At 43.8% G+C, this 13,263-nt stretch overlaps 5 protein-coding genes across 5 annotated transcripts; all 5 read left to right on the forward strand.

The window, feature by feature from the left end:
• Positions 1–1,026: 1,026 nt before the first annotated feature.
• Positions 1,027–5,206, forward strand: LAJ45_01558 (uncharacterized protein; the record flags this gene model as incomplete). The annotated part of the gene is made up of 18 exons (XM_046111151.1): positions 1,027–1,096; positions 1,151–1,357; positions 1,433–1,606; positions 1,660–1,861; positions 1,921–2,089; positions 2,139–2,241; positions 2,292–2,342; positions 2,397–2,464; positions 2,510–2,953; positions 3,004–3,126; positions 3,177–3,445; positions 3,502–3,812; positions 3,871–4,022; positions 4,078–4,185; positions 4,242–4,325; positions 4,380–4,474; positions 4,525–4,758; positions 4,822–5,206. The coding sequence occupies 18 exons, from the start codon at positions 1,027–1,029 to the stop codon at positions 5,204–5,206; spliced, it is 3,249 nt and encodes a 1,082-aa protein (XP_045975095.1).
• Positions 5,207–7,084: 1,878 nt separating this feature from the next.
• Positions 7,085–7,429, forward strand: LAJ45_01559 (uncharacterized protein; the record flags this gene model as incomplete). The annotated part of the gene is made up of 1 exon (XM_046111152.1): positions 7,085–7,429. One exon carries the CDS (start codon positions 7,085–7,087, stop codon positions 7,427–7,429), a length of 345 nt encoding a protein of 114 aa, XP_045975096.1.
• An 881-nt stretch (positions 7,430–8,310) lies between these two features.
• Positions 8,311–9,041, forward strand: LAJ45_01560 (uncharacterized protein; the record flags this gene model as incomplete). The annotated part of the gene is made up of 7 exons (XM_046111153.1): positions 8,311–8,318; positions 8,400–8,414; positions 8,469–8,550; positions 8,718–8,740; positions 8,810–8,814; positions 8,880–8,899; positions 8,970–9,041. The coding sequence occupies 7 exons, from the start codon at positions 8,311–8,313 to the stop codon at positions 9,039–9,041; spliced, it is 225 nt and encodes a 74-aa protein (XP_045975097.1).
• On the forward strand, positions 8,370–9,010 carry LAJ45_01561 (uncharacterized protein; the record flags this gene model as incomplete). The annotated part of the gene is made up of 6 exons (XM_046111154.1): positions 8,370–8,414; positions 8,469–8,550; positions 8,723–8,736; positions 8,810–8,814; positions 8,880–8,899; positions 8,970–9,010. The coding sequence occupies 6 exons, from the start codon at positions 8,370–8,372 to the stop codon at positions 9,008–9,010; spliced, it is 207 nt and encodes a 68-aa protein (XP_045975098.1).
• A 1,150-nt stretch (positions 9,042–10,191) lies between the features above and the next one.
• Positions 10,192–12,156, forward strand: LAJ45_01562 (uncharacterized protein; the record flags this gene model as incomplete). Its single annotated transcript, XM_046111155.1, has 4 exons — positions 10,192–10,253; positions 10,321–10,661; positions 10,736–11,142; positions 11,197–12,156. 4 exons carry the CDS (start codon positions 10,192–10,194, stop codon positions 12,154–12,156), a joined length of 1,770 nt encoding a protein of 589 aa, XP_045975099.1.
• Positions 12,157–13,263: the final 1,107 nt, after the last annotated feature.

Raw genomic sequence — 13,263 nt, forward strand, 5'->3', positions numbered from 1 at the left:
ATTTTACCAACGGTTGATAAATTATTTACCACCGGTGGTATAAGTACTGAATTTCAGTCCTTGTGCCAGTATAAACACTGAATTTCAATCTTTATGCTGCGCTATACTTCATTAGTAGATGTTCAATCATTAATGCCAACACTTATGAAAGTTCCCCACCAGTGGTGAAATACCTGCCACTAGTGGTAAAATACCTGTCACCAATGGTAAAATTCTCCACCAGTGGACAATAGGACTCATACATTAGCATTATATAGCCCCTTTTGGCCAAAGGTCTGTGCTTTTATCCGTTATAAGGTATAAATGATGGCATTATTTTCACCACCGGTGGTAAAACGATTTACTACCGTTGGTAAAATTACTTTTGACACATTTACCACTCCATACACCACCTTCAATTACAATCTGTTGCAATAATATCTGAGCGAAAGGTACGCCCCCTTAGCCTCCCCATGATCACTCCACTAGTAGAAACTGTCCGAGTTACCGTTTTCTGACTTCTGCTCATATTGCATCTGCTTGAAGTCAGTACTTGAGTTGAAAGTGATTACGAAGTACTTTAAAAATACTTCTGAATTGTTTATAAAATGATATTTACTCTTTGTTTTACTCTATTCTTTCCCTTACCAATCCTTATTCGCCATTTATATCATTTTATTTATTTATTTCTTCATTTTGAAAGTGATCTTGGCATTTTTCTTCTTGCGTTGAGCAACTCAATGACCTAAGACGAGGGGGAAAGACCGATATTTCCGAACAGGACTGATAAAAACGCGCTATTTATGATGTGACGTGCAATAGCGGTCGTGTTCGGAGACCTTTCTACTCTAGGGTGGTGACACAAAGATCAGGGCCGGGTAATTGACAAGGAGCACCTGGCCATTGCTCGAGCACCTCTATGCAGTATCACCAAAGCTCTAGAGCTTCGTACAACAAGTTGTCCCAACTGACCAGAACAGCCCAACCTAAGCTCCCACATAACCCAACCTAGGCCGCGTATTTAATTGGGCATCACAATTGCTTGATATGGACAGTCAAGGTCAACGGCCGCGTCAGGTCGGTGGTGCTAGCAACAACTATGGCGGGTACGACTACGGTGAGAGGGGAGGATACGGTGAAAGAGATAGATGGAGAAACGACCGTGAAGCAGAAAGATCCGGAGGATATGCTGGCTATGGGGGGAGCGATTATGGTCGCCAGCCCCCGCCAAGATCACAACAAAGAGAGCTCGCACCTAGTGGTACGGAACAGAGCTATCGCAGTCGTAGTCGAAGTCGCGAAAGGGACCCATCATCTCGGAGCGCACCGAGGCAGAATGGTGTAAAAACCTACGGGCCAGGAACCAGAAAGCTTGAGGGTGAGAAGCTACTCAATAGCCTTTTTATTCTCTTCTTATTTGGGGCTAGGAATGCTGAGATTAGTTCTGGATCAGATATTTTGAACGTCATCGAGAAAGATTGGGATTTCATGACCCTTGATAGCTGCGTTCCCGTGAAAGTGGCGTTACAGTTGATGGATACAAGCTCGCTAGGCCGGGCACACCAGTATGATGCTTTTCGACAAACAAATTCCGAACTTCAATATGCCTTGCAAGCAATTGTAAACGGTGGGGCTACATGAACATCACTATAAAAAGACGTATTCTAAATTAAATGTTAGATCATCACCAGGGTTTCAATAGTTCAATTGGGACTTTTCACAGCATAATGAGGAGTATCACTACATCTCAAGGCAAAGTAAGAACTCTTAGAGAGTCTCTAATCCAAGCAAAGTCCGACCTTTCGACTTCAAAGCCTGAAGTGAAGCACATGGTCGATACATCACAAAAATATGATACCATGTTGAGAACGCTATCTTTAATGTTCGTTTCTCATCGCATAGTCCAATGAATCCATAATAAATACTAACCTTTTTCTATAGAGAGCAGGTCAATGGCGTTCCAGAGAGGCTAGAAGCAAGAATATCTGAAAAGAGATTTCTTACTGCCGTTGAAGTGTTGTCAGATGCCCTCAAGGTCATAAACCAACCAGAAATGATGGAGATAGGTGCTCTGTCAGACCTAAGAATATACTTGGGCAGCCAAGAATCGGTAATATAAATCCCCGTAATTCGTTTGAAAACCCCCTAACATGGATCAGTCTTTGGCCGATATTTTGATTGAAGAGTTACACAATCATCTGTATCTAAAATCCCCCTATTGTGTGGACCGATGGAAACCGTATTCTCCACATCAAAAAGATTGTAAGGTTACTTAGAATAAGTATGCTTTAGTATCTACTAATATAGCCTAGTATCCGGCGAAGACACCCCTGGGGCCAATGACAATAGATTTTCTATGCCAGGTCTGGCATCAATATCATAATTATATCTGGTCTTTATTTACTGATAATCAGAAGCACTCCTAGTAAAAAATGGAAAGAGGCCATTTCACCAGTTTCTCGATTCGACCGACTTCACTCAGCCTGTGAGTCTAAATTGCGCCTTTACCGATCCTCGCTGACGTCTTTAGATGGTTGAAGATGCGAACACGAATAAAAACCCCGAAGCTGATAGCATATACTATATCCGTCTTCTCCTAGAAGCGATCAACAATCTTGGACATCTCTCGAATGCTGTTGGAACAGTCAATCAACGTCTGCCAGTCGAGCTTTTTAAGCTCGTGGATAGGACAAATAATGAAGTGGACCAACGGCATCCAAGTTCTCTGACAGGCGTAGCCCGGGCAGCTGGTTCATTTGGTAAAACCATGGACCTTGGTCTGAATGAGAATGACGTCCGAGTTACTGTAATACACGACCTGCTTTGGACTTTGTACTCGAAGTTTGCTGCAGTGATGGAAGGACATAGAGTGATATACGACGTCGTCAAGGGTATCAGCAAAAGGGATGGCTCGGAAGACGCAGCTACTCTAACAAATGGGTTTATGGAAGTCTGGCAATTAATACAGAGCGAAGTATTTCCTCATTCTCTTCTTTTACAAGAGTTGTATCCTAATGATTGTAGATGCGTTCTCTGCTTCACGACTACCTTACTATGACAGACAGCCGAAGCGTAGCAAGCGCACCTTTGGGTCACCAGAACATTAACAATGTCATTACTTCCAGGGCACCTCGAGATAAAAATAAGGTTACAGATCACCCATTCGTCACAACCGCAATCGACTAACGTGCAACTAGATGTTGTTTAAATTGGCCAACACAGATAGCACCTCTTTACTGATGAAAGTTGATCATGATGACCTCGAGTCTATATTAAAAGCCTCTGTTCCCGGGCTTGTGTCTGAGTCTCTTCGACCGGCAACTACGTCAACTGATGTGCATACATCGTCTGATGGTGCCGCAACCGGTCACAAGCTTCTTATTGAGCCAAGCGTGTTTAACATGGGTTTCCTTCTTCCGCCGTCGCTTGCCTTCCTGAACCGAATCAAAGAAATTGTTCCATCCGGGTAATTCGTATACTTCATATATACATGTAGTCGTACATATGCTAACATTCTATCAGATCGGGTATTGTTCTGAGTACCTTGACTTCCTTTTTAGACGATTTTTTGGTCAATGTGTTTCACCCATCGTTAGAAGACACTATTCGCGATCTTTTTAACCAGACAACTAGCGACTTGGATGCATTTCATCAAGATCCACAATGGGCGGCGGTTGCAAAAAAGCCAGTCATGAAGGGAGCTATATCTTTCTTCGGCTTGATTACTGCATTGTGCAAAATGCTTGATACCATACCACCTGATCAAGCTTTTGGGCAATTGACAATCGATTTATTGAAATCATACTATGACAAGTGTTTTGATTGGTACAAAGGTTTGTATTTGGTGGTTTACGGATGTTTAAGGGAGTGGATTACTAAGTTTACGGATAGAACTTGTTTCAAGACATCGAGCTGCTTCTGGGAATGCAGGTGGTCCTGTGTTAGAGACCAAGAAAAGTGCCGAGTGGGCAAAGCACGAAACTACTCGCTCTGCGATGCTTGAAGTTTGGACCAGTATCAAAGATGAAGAGGCTTTAAAAAAGGTTTGTGGTTCTTCAAGGATCGGAGCTTCGACAACTCTAACGACTCGCAATATAGGAAATAGATATAGAGCTTAAAGAACAAGGAAACAACCCAATTACCTCGCCGGATCTTATCACTGATCGAAAAGTCATCAACTCTCTATGTATTCTATATTCAAGCATGGCATGTGATCCTCAAACGTGAAATAGCCCATAAATTCTACTAACAATCAATTTCAGAAATGGCTTGCCAGTAATGTGGTGCAGCTTCGACATGTTGAAGATGCTCCAAGTTTTTCTAGAAACGATGGCAGCTCAGCTGGGGTTTGTAGTCACCTTTAGTAAACCTCCGAAAACCGAAGATTGACATGATTTTAGCGTCCGAGGCGAAGGTGGACTTTGATCGAGTCGGCCAAATCGCAAGATGACGATGCAAGAGCTGTATACCTCCCAATGACAACGGAAACAGTCAGGTATATTGCTCGATGGAACCGTTTTACTTCACAGGCTAATAAAATTGTAGTGGCTTTGACAAAGTTGTAAACGACTTCCAAGAATTGGCGAATACAATTCTATTTACGTTACGTGCAGAGGCACGATGCCACGTATTACATTATCTCCATCTATGCCTGACTGAGGGCAATTATTGCCTTGACAGCACTATAAACACTCCAGACTCCAACGTTATTTCTCTCAATGTTGACCTAGTATGGTTTGACGAAGATATATCAAATCTCCTCAGGGAGAAAGAGACAAAGTAAGCTCTAAGCAACCCCGTTACTAGCTAAGGTATCAAGGTGTTAACGTCCTCGCTCTTCAGGTTTCTCACAAGAGGTCTTGGAGCACTCATGGACCATATTCTTGTTGCCAACGCGAATCAAATCAAAATCATCAATAACGCTGGTGCCCAACGGATGCAGCTCAACATACTAGTTCTACAGCAGAACTTAAAGAACATTGAAATAGGTGTGAAGCTTGACCGATCAACCCGGTTCTACGCGCTCTACACTGCAGGTATGCAAAACCTCATTGCAACAGCAAAGGAAGGTAAGCTCGATTTTAGCTACGACGATCTCAAGGTTCTTGTTGAACTTTACTTTTCCGAGGCAATGAGCAACCGCCGTGAATCTTCATCGGCACTGCAGGCCCGTCGCTCGTTGAACGAGAACTTATTGGCGCTGTCGGAGATTATGTGGACTTTGTAAAATCAGGTGGTATCTAGAGCAGCGTGCGCAGCTTTTATTTTGTTAATTTATCTCGAGGATAGATATAGTTGTGGAAAACGGTATGAGGGATGAGTAATAGTGCGAGTTGAAAATATTAATATAGCCTTTCTCGTATGCTCTTCTGCTTTCGTTACCCTTTACATGAACAAAAATATGCCGTGGAAAGGAGTGAGTCTCGGGGGTTAGTTAGGAGGTATGCTAGTAAGTATATTGCAGTACAGGTAGTGTGGTCTGCGAGGACGAGCGTCCTTGTGCCCTTGCCTCGAAGACATGTCCTCGATGACATACAAGGGCGATGGTCTAAAAAGGCAAGGAGTCTCGAGGACACTACATGTACCTATCCTTGCCTCGAGGACCCCCGAGGACAACTCTTGGCATATCATGCACTTATGTAATCTTCCCGATTAAGATGAGGTCAATTGCTCAAGGATAAAATATTTATTTTAGTTGGATTATATACCGCTTGTTGCTCTCCCGGAACCGTCCTCGGTGTTCCTCTAGGCACCTAGCTTGAGGACAACGGTGTTGTTGGGCGTCGAGGTTAGGTCAACGAGGACGAGGAATCTCGAGAGCACTCTCAAACCTCGCCTCGAGCGCCCTTGTGGGCCACATTGAGTACAGAGCGTAGACACGCTGAAGTTTACAAGTCTGTACATACATACATGTAATTAAATGTGACTATTCGGATTTCACTAGTTTCCTGCCTGAAGCGTCTGCCGGGGTTAGGTTTCAAAGATACGGTGGATCAAGGTATGTCGGCGAGCCAACAAATAGTATTTATTACGCCAAAAGATAGCTCGATCGACCCGCTATACCTCCATCTGAAATATTTCTTTCACCGAAAAGATTTCGTGTTAACTATAGTATTTAATTGTACTCAGAATCTCTGATGTATATACATGTAGAGATCTTACGGCGCGCTAGTTAATTACAGCCCATTCGATGGACACATGCACATGTAGCTACATGTAGCAGGAACTACGGCCGAAGATCTACCTATATCAATTCAATTTCACAAACAGTGCATATACGTACGCTACAATACTAATCTCATCCCATGTCAACTTCTATTGGCGCCCGCTACATCACCAGCCGTCACTCGCCTGTAGATCACCTTCGATACAATGCTATCAATTCTATTGAGGACTTGAAGTCCTAATCCTTAAAAAGAATACTCTCCTCCCATCTTCTTCTTCTCTGATGTTTTAGCACACTGTCAATCATTCCGTTTTGCCAATCGTTCTGCAAGATTTATCGCTTCTTTACGTTTACCACTGTCGCTAATCCTTTAATCAATTAAAACGAAAAAAATCAAAACGGAAAAAAAAATCAAAAAAAAAGTACTTTTCTTTTTCAAACTAATTAAACCCAAAAGGCTTTTCTATGGTAACACTACCCTCCGACGGCTCATTGTCAATGACCGCTTCTGCATCATCTACAGGTTCACATTCCGATGTAGAAATGCTCTCACCAACGCTGTCAGCACCCACGACTCCTCAATCAACCCTAGACACCGAAGAACATGTACAATCAAGGACATACTTCGCTCCACCTCCGGCCAATCTCAACAACCGCCGTAAACCCTACCCCTGCAACGTCCCTAACTGTTCACGCTCATATATGACGCTCCGCAATCTCCAATTTCATCATCACTACCACCCCAGCAGTTTTCTCTGCCGTTTCGACGGCTGTGAAGGTGCATTTGTCTCTCTGATAGATCGCACAGTTCATGAGATTGATTATCATGGAAAGACAAAACAGTTGCAATGCTACTTGTGTTCTTATAATTCTTTGTCTAGAGATGCCATAAGAGGACATATCAAAAGACAGCACCCGGAAGTAGATCTGCAAATTGCAATGTCGTGGATTGTGCATGGAGAGGGCCCGGGGGGAGACGATGGTGCTCATCGGCGGATGGTAGGGAGGACCAAGGATAAGTCATTGTGGCTGGTGTGTCCTCTGTGTGGAATGCAGACGGAGAGGGAGGCGAACATGTATCAGCATTTGTGGAGGAACCATAAAGACGAGAAGAATTCAAGGATGCCGCTGCTGGAAAAGATTAAGAATGAGCGGGAGGAGAGGGTCAAAAAGGCAGAGAGAGAGGCAGGTAAAATTAAAAAGGGATCCGAGGAGGATGAAGGTGAGGTTAAGGTAAAGATCGAAGGACAGGAGGAGGAGGAGGGTATTATGGATTTGGATTGATTCGTTTTTCTTTCCTTTCAGGCCTCTATATATTCTGGGAGCTATTATTACTCATTTGTTTCCCATTGATTCATGTACTAGTCACTGCCTTTGGCGAGGGTTCTCCATTTTTATTCCTTCATTTACGCCCCCCCCCCCCCCCCCGCGGCTCTTCTTGTGGTATTGGACAATCACATTTGTATGGCGATATTCATATTATCCCTATTATCCTGGCACTATTCCTCTTGTTTTTCATTTCTATATATGATACGTTATGGTTGTTTTTCTCATATGCACACTGTTTTCATGGCGATTTCCTTTTTGTAAAGGATGATATTCCACATATATACTTGTAGTTACTTACTTCTAACGATGCAATACGACATTATATTTTATCAAAGCATCTTAAAACCCTGGACTTCCTGTTTTGACGTAATATCATTCAAGACCTTAAAAGTCGGTGATGGTTTGCCTGAGAACAGCCGAGTGACACTCTGTGATTAACAAATTAAGTACATATTACTATATGTAAGTACAGCGATAGGTAATAAGTGATGGAACGCCCTGAGAGTACAAACACCAAATGTTGGCGTTTTACCAAAACAGGCATCGCTGTGTTCGATCAATTATTACCTACCGCTGTACATACATGTATCTTACAAATGATAGATCATGTATTTGAACTATATTATTTTCTTAACACTCGTACCTGGCAACCTCCACTTTGAATTTGCGGTTGGCACGCGGTCGAAATTGCACTCGTTCTGGGGCCGGTGCACCCCCACGCTTGTGGTTGGGGTGAGCTTCGGTCGAATGACACATTTAACGGTCGCTAATAATAATAAAAAACACGCGTATATAAAGAGCTCTCGCGTCCATTTTTCTCCTCCATCCACAAACAGATGAATTGGTATCGTGTCGATTACCTTTTAGTAATCATCAAATCTGCGAGTGATATACCATGATTATAATAACTGACATCGGATTGCAGTCAGTGTGCCTACAGGTTAGGCTTTTACGCCGCCCTTCCGAAAACATTAAGCTTATCTATCATACATAGAAGATCATGGATGGTTCTGGGTCTTGGGGCCTGCTTGTTCATCAACCCCACTCGTTCTATCTGGTTCCAAGATTTCTACTATGTATGTACCTCTAGCGCTCCCATATTTGGTTTTACCTGCGAGCGATCTCTAGACTTATCACAGAATGCTTACCCACTCCTATCGATTTCATCAATACCTATTCTTATTCTCAAAGCCGGAACATCTTTCTACATGGCACATTAATATTATCCTCATTTAATACCAAGACAAGTAACGGATTGCGAAGTAGGTAGGTGCCCTTGGATAGTATCTCTGAGATCACCACTTTTGTCCGAATATTGACTTACGTTTCGAACAGGTCGTGTGCGCATTCTCCAAGTCTCTTGGTATGCGGGTATGTGGCGTTGTGTTGTTAACCGGGATATTAGTATCAACACTACTTATTTCTGTGAGCGGCTTCCTTCGGATAGAAATAATATTGGTATTACTAGAACCCCCAAGAGTTAATGGTGCTAAAGGCAATCTTCGACATCAGGCGCGCGCACGAGGTTCATCATAATTATATAACCAATGAGTCCAGCTTTAGGTAAACTCACTAGAAAGATGTTTCCATATTTCGAACCAGCTATCGTCAAAGTTATCAGACCTGTAAGGGGTAGTGTTTTCACCGATCTATCTGGTGAGACCATAAACATCATTATCACCGCTTCGTTTGGTTCCATCGGTCGAAGGAGGAGGATCAAAATTCCAGGAAGATTAATAGAAATACAGCCCGCCTTCCAATAACAGGCTAGCGCCTAGTATCCCTCGAATTAGAGATATCGAGAGGAACCAATTAGAATAGACCGGTCACATCAAGTGGTTGAGCGCCAGCAAATGGTATTTGTTGCCCTGTGATCAGCAGCAACGCTGCCCCCCGCAAACCTTATGCTTTAGCATTTCTGGTATTCTCCTTGGCAACGATATCGGCTTTATTTGCGCCGGAGCAATATCTACTTTAGAAGGAACTCTCCGATATGCGGAACAGCAATACACTGATATCCTGGGGGCGACCAACCAGTCGACGACGTTCAAGTTCTACTAAAGATACAGCACAACGCTTTAGGAAGGAAGGGGGTAAAAGGTGAGCCGATCTCAATGAGGTGGATCCTTTTCCAGTCCCTATCTGCACCAACTTAGAATCGCTCGCCTGCGTGGGGTTGATTGGGGCACGCGCACAGCTACTTTCAAATTTTCATATCAACACACATCCTGTACAACGATAAGTTTCTTAGAACTCCACTGAAGTTTCGAATTCAGCTCCACTACCACCTAGCCCGTGGCAATAGATTAACACTCATGATGCGAATTCTCGGGGTGTTAGGAAAGAATACTCTTGGGGTATCAGTTTCACGATGATGACTGCATCGGAAATATGGCGGTTAGCTAGTGGATAATGAAAGCACTAATCGGGTAGGACAAATCTTGTATATACGGTCTTCCTAAATTCAACCGTTGGAACAGTATACCTAGATCCATCAAGGACTGAAACCCGCCATCTTGAAACAAGAAGAAAATAAAGCAGTGAAAGATCTGCCGGAAAAGAACCAATCAGCTAGTACCCACATGACCTTCCTTATCACTTGAGGAAATGTATAAACTCCCGTAGCTTTATAAGAGGCGGCGCACCCCCTCGCTTGGGGTTTATGTGCTGTCTCTGATATTGTCTCCCAACTACAATTCGGAAGCCAGGAAGTTACGATGTCAGAAAGGAAGGTCGAGAATGCTCTCGAGACGAACGTCTTCGATAGTGCACAGGGAACGTGAGTTTATAGTCTACCCCAAAATATCAATTAATTCTTTATAGACCCTAACATTTGAATTGAATAGTGAGCACGCGTCAGCTGTTGTTGGTGCGCCAGAGCGCGCAGGAACTACAGAACTTCCTTTATACCCCAGGAAGTCTCTCGATGTTGAGGAAAAAGGGTCCTTCGCTGAAGATGGCGAGGAGCCTACCGAGGAGGAGCTTTTCCGCCTCCGTCATATTGGCGACAAGATTCCTATGAGCGCATGGTTGGTCGCTGTCGTGGAACTGGCAGAGCGCTTTACGTACTACGGTATCACAGGACCCTTTCAAAACTATATTCAAAATGAGAGAGGTGGCCTCAGACCGGGTGCTCTGGATATGGGGCAGTCGTCCGCTACGGCTTTGCAATACTTCTTTCAGTTTTGTAAGTTGATATTCTACCATATTGGGCTATACTGGTTTGGGGATGATACAATACTGATTGAGCAACTACGATAGGGTGCTATGTTACACCTATTTTTGGCGCTATTGTTGCTGATGCCTGGCTGGGACGTTACAATGCCATCGTTCTCTTTGCGTTGATATACATTTGTGGTCTTGTTATTCTATTTAGCACATCACTTCCCGGTTCTCTCGATAATGGCGCTGGACTCGGTGGTCTTATTGCTGCCATGATTGTTCTTGGCCTCGGTACTGGCGGTATCAAGAGTAACGTTTCGCCGCTGATCGCTGAGCAGTATACAAAAACCAAGCCAGTTCTTAAGACTCTTAAGACTGGCGAAAGAGTTATTGTTGACCCGGCTGTTACGATCCAGAGCTTGTACAATATCTTTTACTGGTGTATCAACGTGGGATCGCTATCTTCAATTGCTACAGTATGGCTTGAACTGAAGATCGACTTTTGGGTATGTTTAAACCTGACTTAAATAGTGATAAATCCGCCTAACAGAAAGTGACAGGCTGCCTACCTTCTCCCATTCTGTTTCTTCTTCGTCGGTCTCTTCACCCTCGTTATCGGTCGTAAGTATTACGTTATCCGCCCACCAAAGGGTTCAGTCCTCCTTGATGCCATCAAAGCACTCACATTGGCCGCCAAATCTGGCTTCAATATGGATGCCGCCATCCCCGTCCACGGTGAACAGTTCGTCAGTGAACTCAAGCGTGCTCTTGTGGCATGTAGAGTCTTCTGCTTCTATCCCGTCTACTGGCTTCTGTATGGTCAAATGAACTCCAACTTTGTCTCCATGGCCGGAACAATGGAAACACATGGAATCCCAAATGATCTCCTCTTCAACCTGAACCCAATTTCTATCATCTTGTTTATCCCATTGATGGAAAAGGGCATCTACCCTCTTCTCAGAAAATTGAAGATTCCATTCAAGCCAATCACCCGTATCGCATTCGGCTTTTTCCTCGTCTCAGCGGCCATGGCCTATGCCGCAGGAGTCCAGAGGATGATCTACAATGCTGGTCCTTGCTACGACGGCCCTCTTGAGTGCGCCGCTAGTGAAGATGGTACCACCCCTAATAAAGTGCACGTCGCGATTCAAACACCCGCATATGTCCTCATTGGTTTCTCCGAAATTTTTGCATCCATCACTGGCCTCGAGTACGCCTTCACCAAAGCACCTCCATCGATGAAATCCCTCGTCATGGCTCTCTTTCTTCTACAAAATGCATTCGGGTCAGCAATCGGTATTGCGATATCTCCGACGTCGAAAAACCCAAGAATGGTCATCTTTTATGCCTGCCTAGCAGGAGTTACATGTTTGGCGGGAACGGCTTTTTGGTTTACATTCAGAGACCTGAATAAGACCGAGGAGGAGATGAATATGTTAGATGCGAACAATACAGAGTTTAAGCCAAAGCCGGCGGCAGAGGTGAAGACGGCTATTTCGAAGAAGAAAACGCAGGTTTAGATGATTTACGTGATAGAATTATGATATTGATATTTTTGCCTGTATTAGCAGATGAGCTTTTAAGTAATTTCTTTTGTCTATGTTACGGTTAACTAAAGTGTAATGAACATATATTTTTACAACACAATTTTCTGAATATTGAGGCCAAATACTCTATTGTACTGTGGTGTATCAAGGAAAAGTTAAGGCATATATATCCCATACCGATTCTGCCAACTGGGTCCCTTACGTTCGAAGTCCTAAGCCCCTAAACCTAATTAATAGACTAGATTTACATCCCCCTATCCCCGAATTGCAGGCGAAAGATCCTTTCCCGCGAACTCAAACAATATCAGCCTATAAAGGATATCAGTTGTAGTCGCTACACCATCAACATGTTCCCAAGGCAGATAACACTCACCCAAGAACCCCGCATGAGTGGCATCACACTATGTATCCGGCGCAACCCGCTCGGAGCTTTAGGAACTCCCCGAAAGTTAATCCCGCTAGATAGCAAAAGCTTGTCTCCTGCCACTCTTAGTGTTTTCCGATGGCGCTTCCGATACCAAGGTGCCGAGCCACTTGGCGTCGCCGCCGAGACATGGATGATCACTCGAACATAACACTTGTGCTCCTGTCATCTACCGAGTTGGAAGTCAAAATCCATCAGCCCTATTAGGTACGGCCAGTCAGGGCTTGTTGTCAATGGTATGTGGCCTTGACGGGGACAAGTGGTTGCGTAACAATTAACAGTTATGTAGTTAATATGATCTGTGATAGAGGTTATATACATGTAGTATTTACTTAATTCGGTAGGGTATCTGTCAAAACGACCCCGCTAGTATAGGATGCTCCAAGATATTTGAGCTTAATTACATTCTAAATGTCACCAAAAGAGCTCGGCAGATGTCCTGACCCCGCTATGAACGTACCCTATATACAAACCGTCGTGGATAGTACATCTCATCTGTTCTTTAGGCAGACTCCTAGTCTCAAGCTACAATAAGGGTTTTATTTTTCGTGAATGGGATACGTCACCCACGATCCTTCATGTTTGGGTCAGGAAATACCATAGGTGGTTGGCTTTTCGGTCTGAATTCTCCTAGTGAGCTGGAACTCTATATAGAA

The sequence above is a fragment of the Morchella importuna genome, assembly GCF_003444635.1.
Source record: "Morchella importuna strain M04M26 chromosome Unknown Morimp01GS003, whole genome shotgun sequence".
In the NCBI taxonomy this organism is placed as follows: Eukaryota; Fungi; Ascomycota; class Pezizomycetes; order Pezizales; family Morchellaceae; genus Morchella; species Morchella importuna.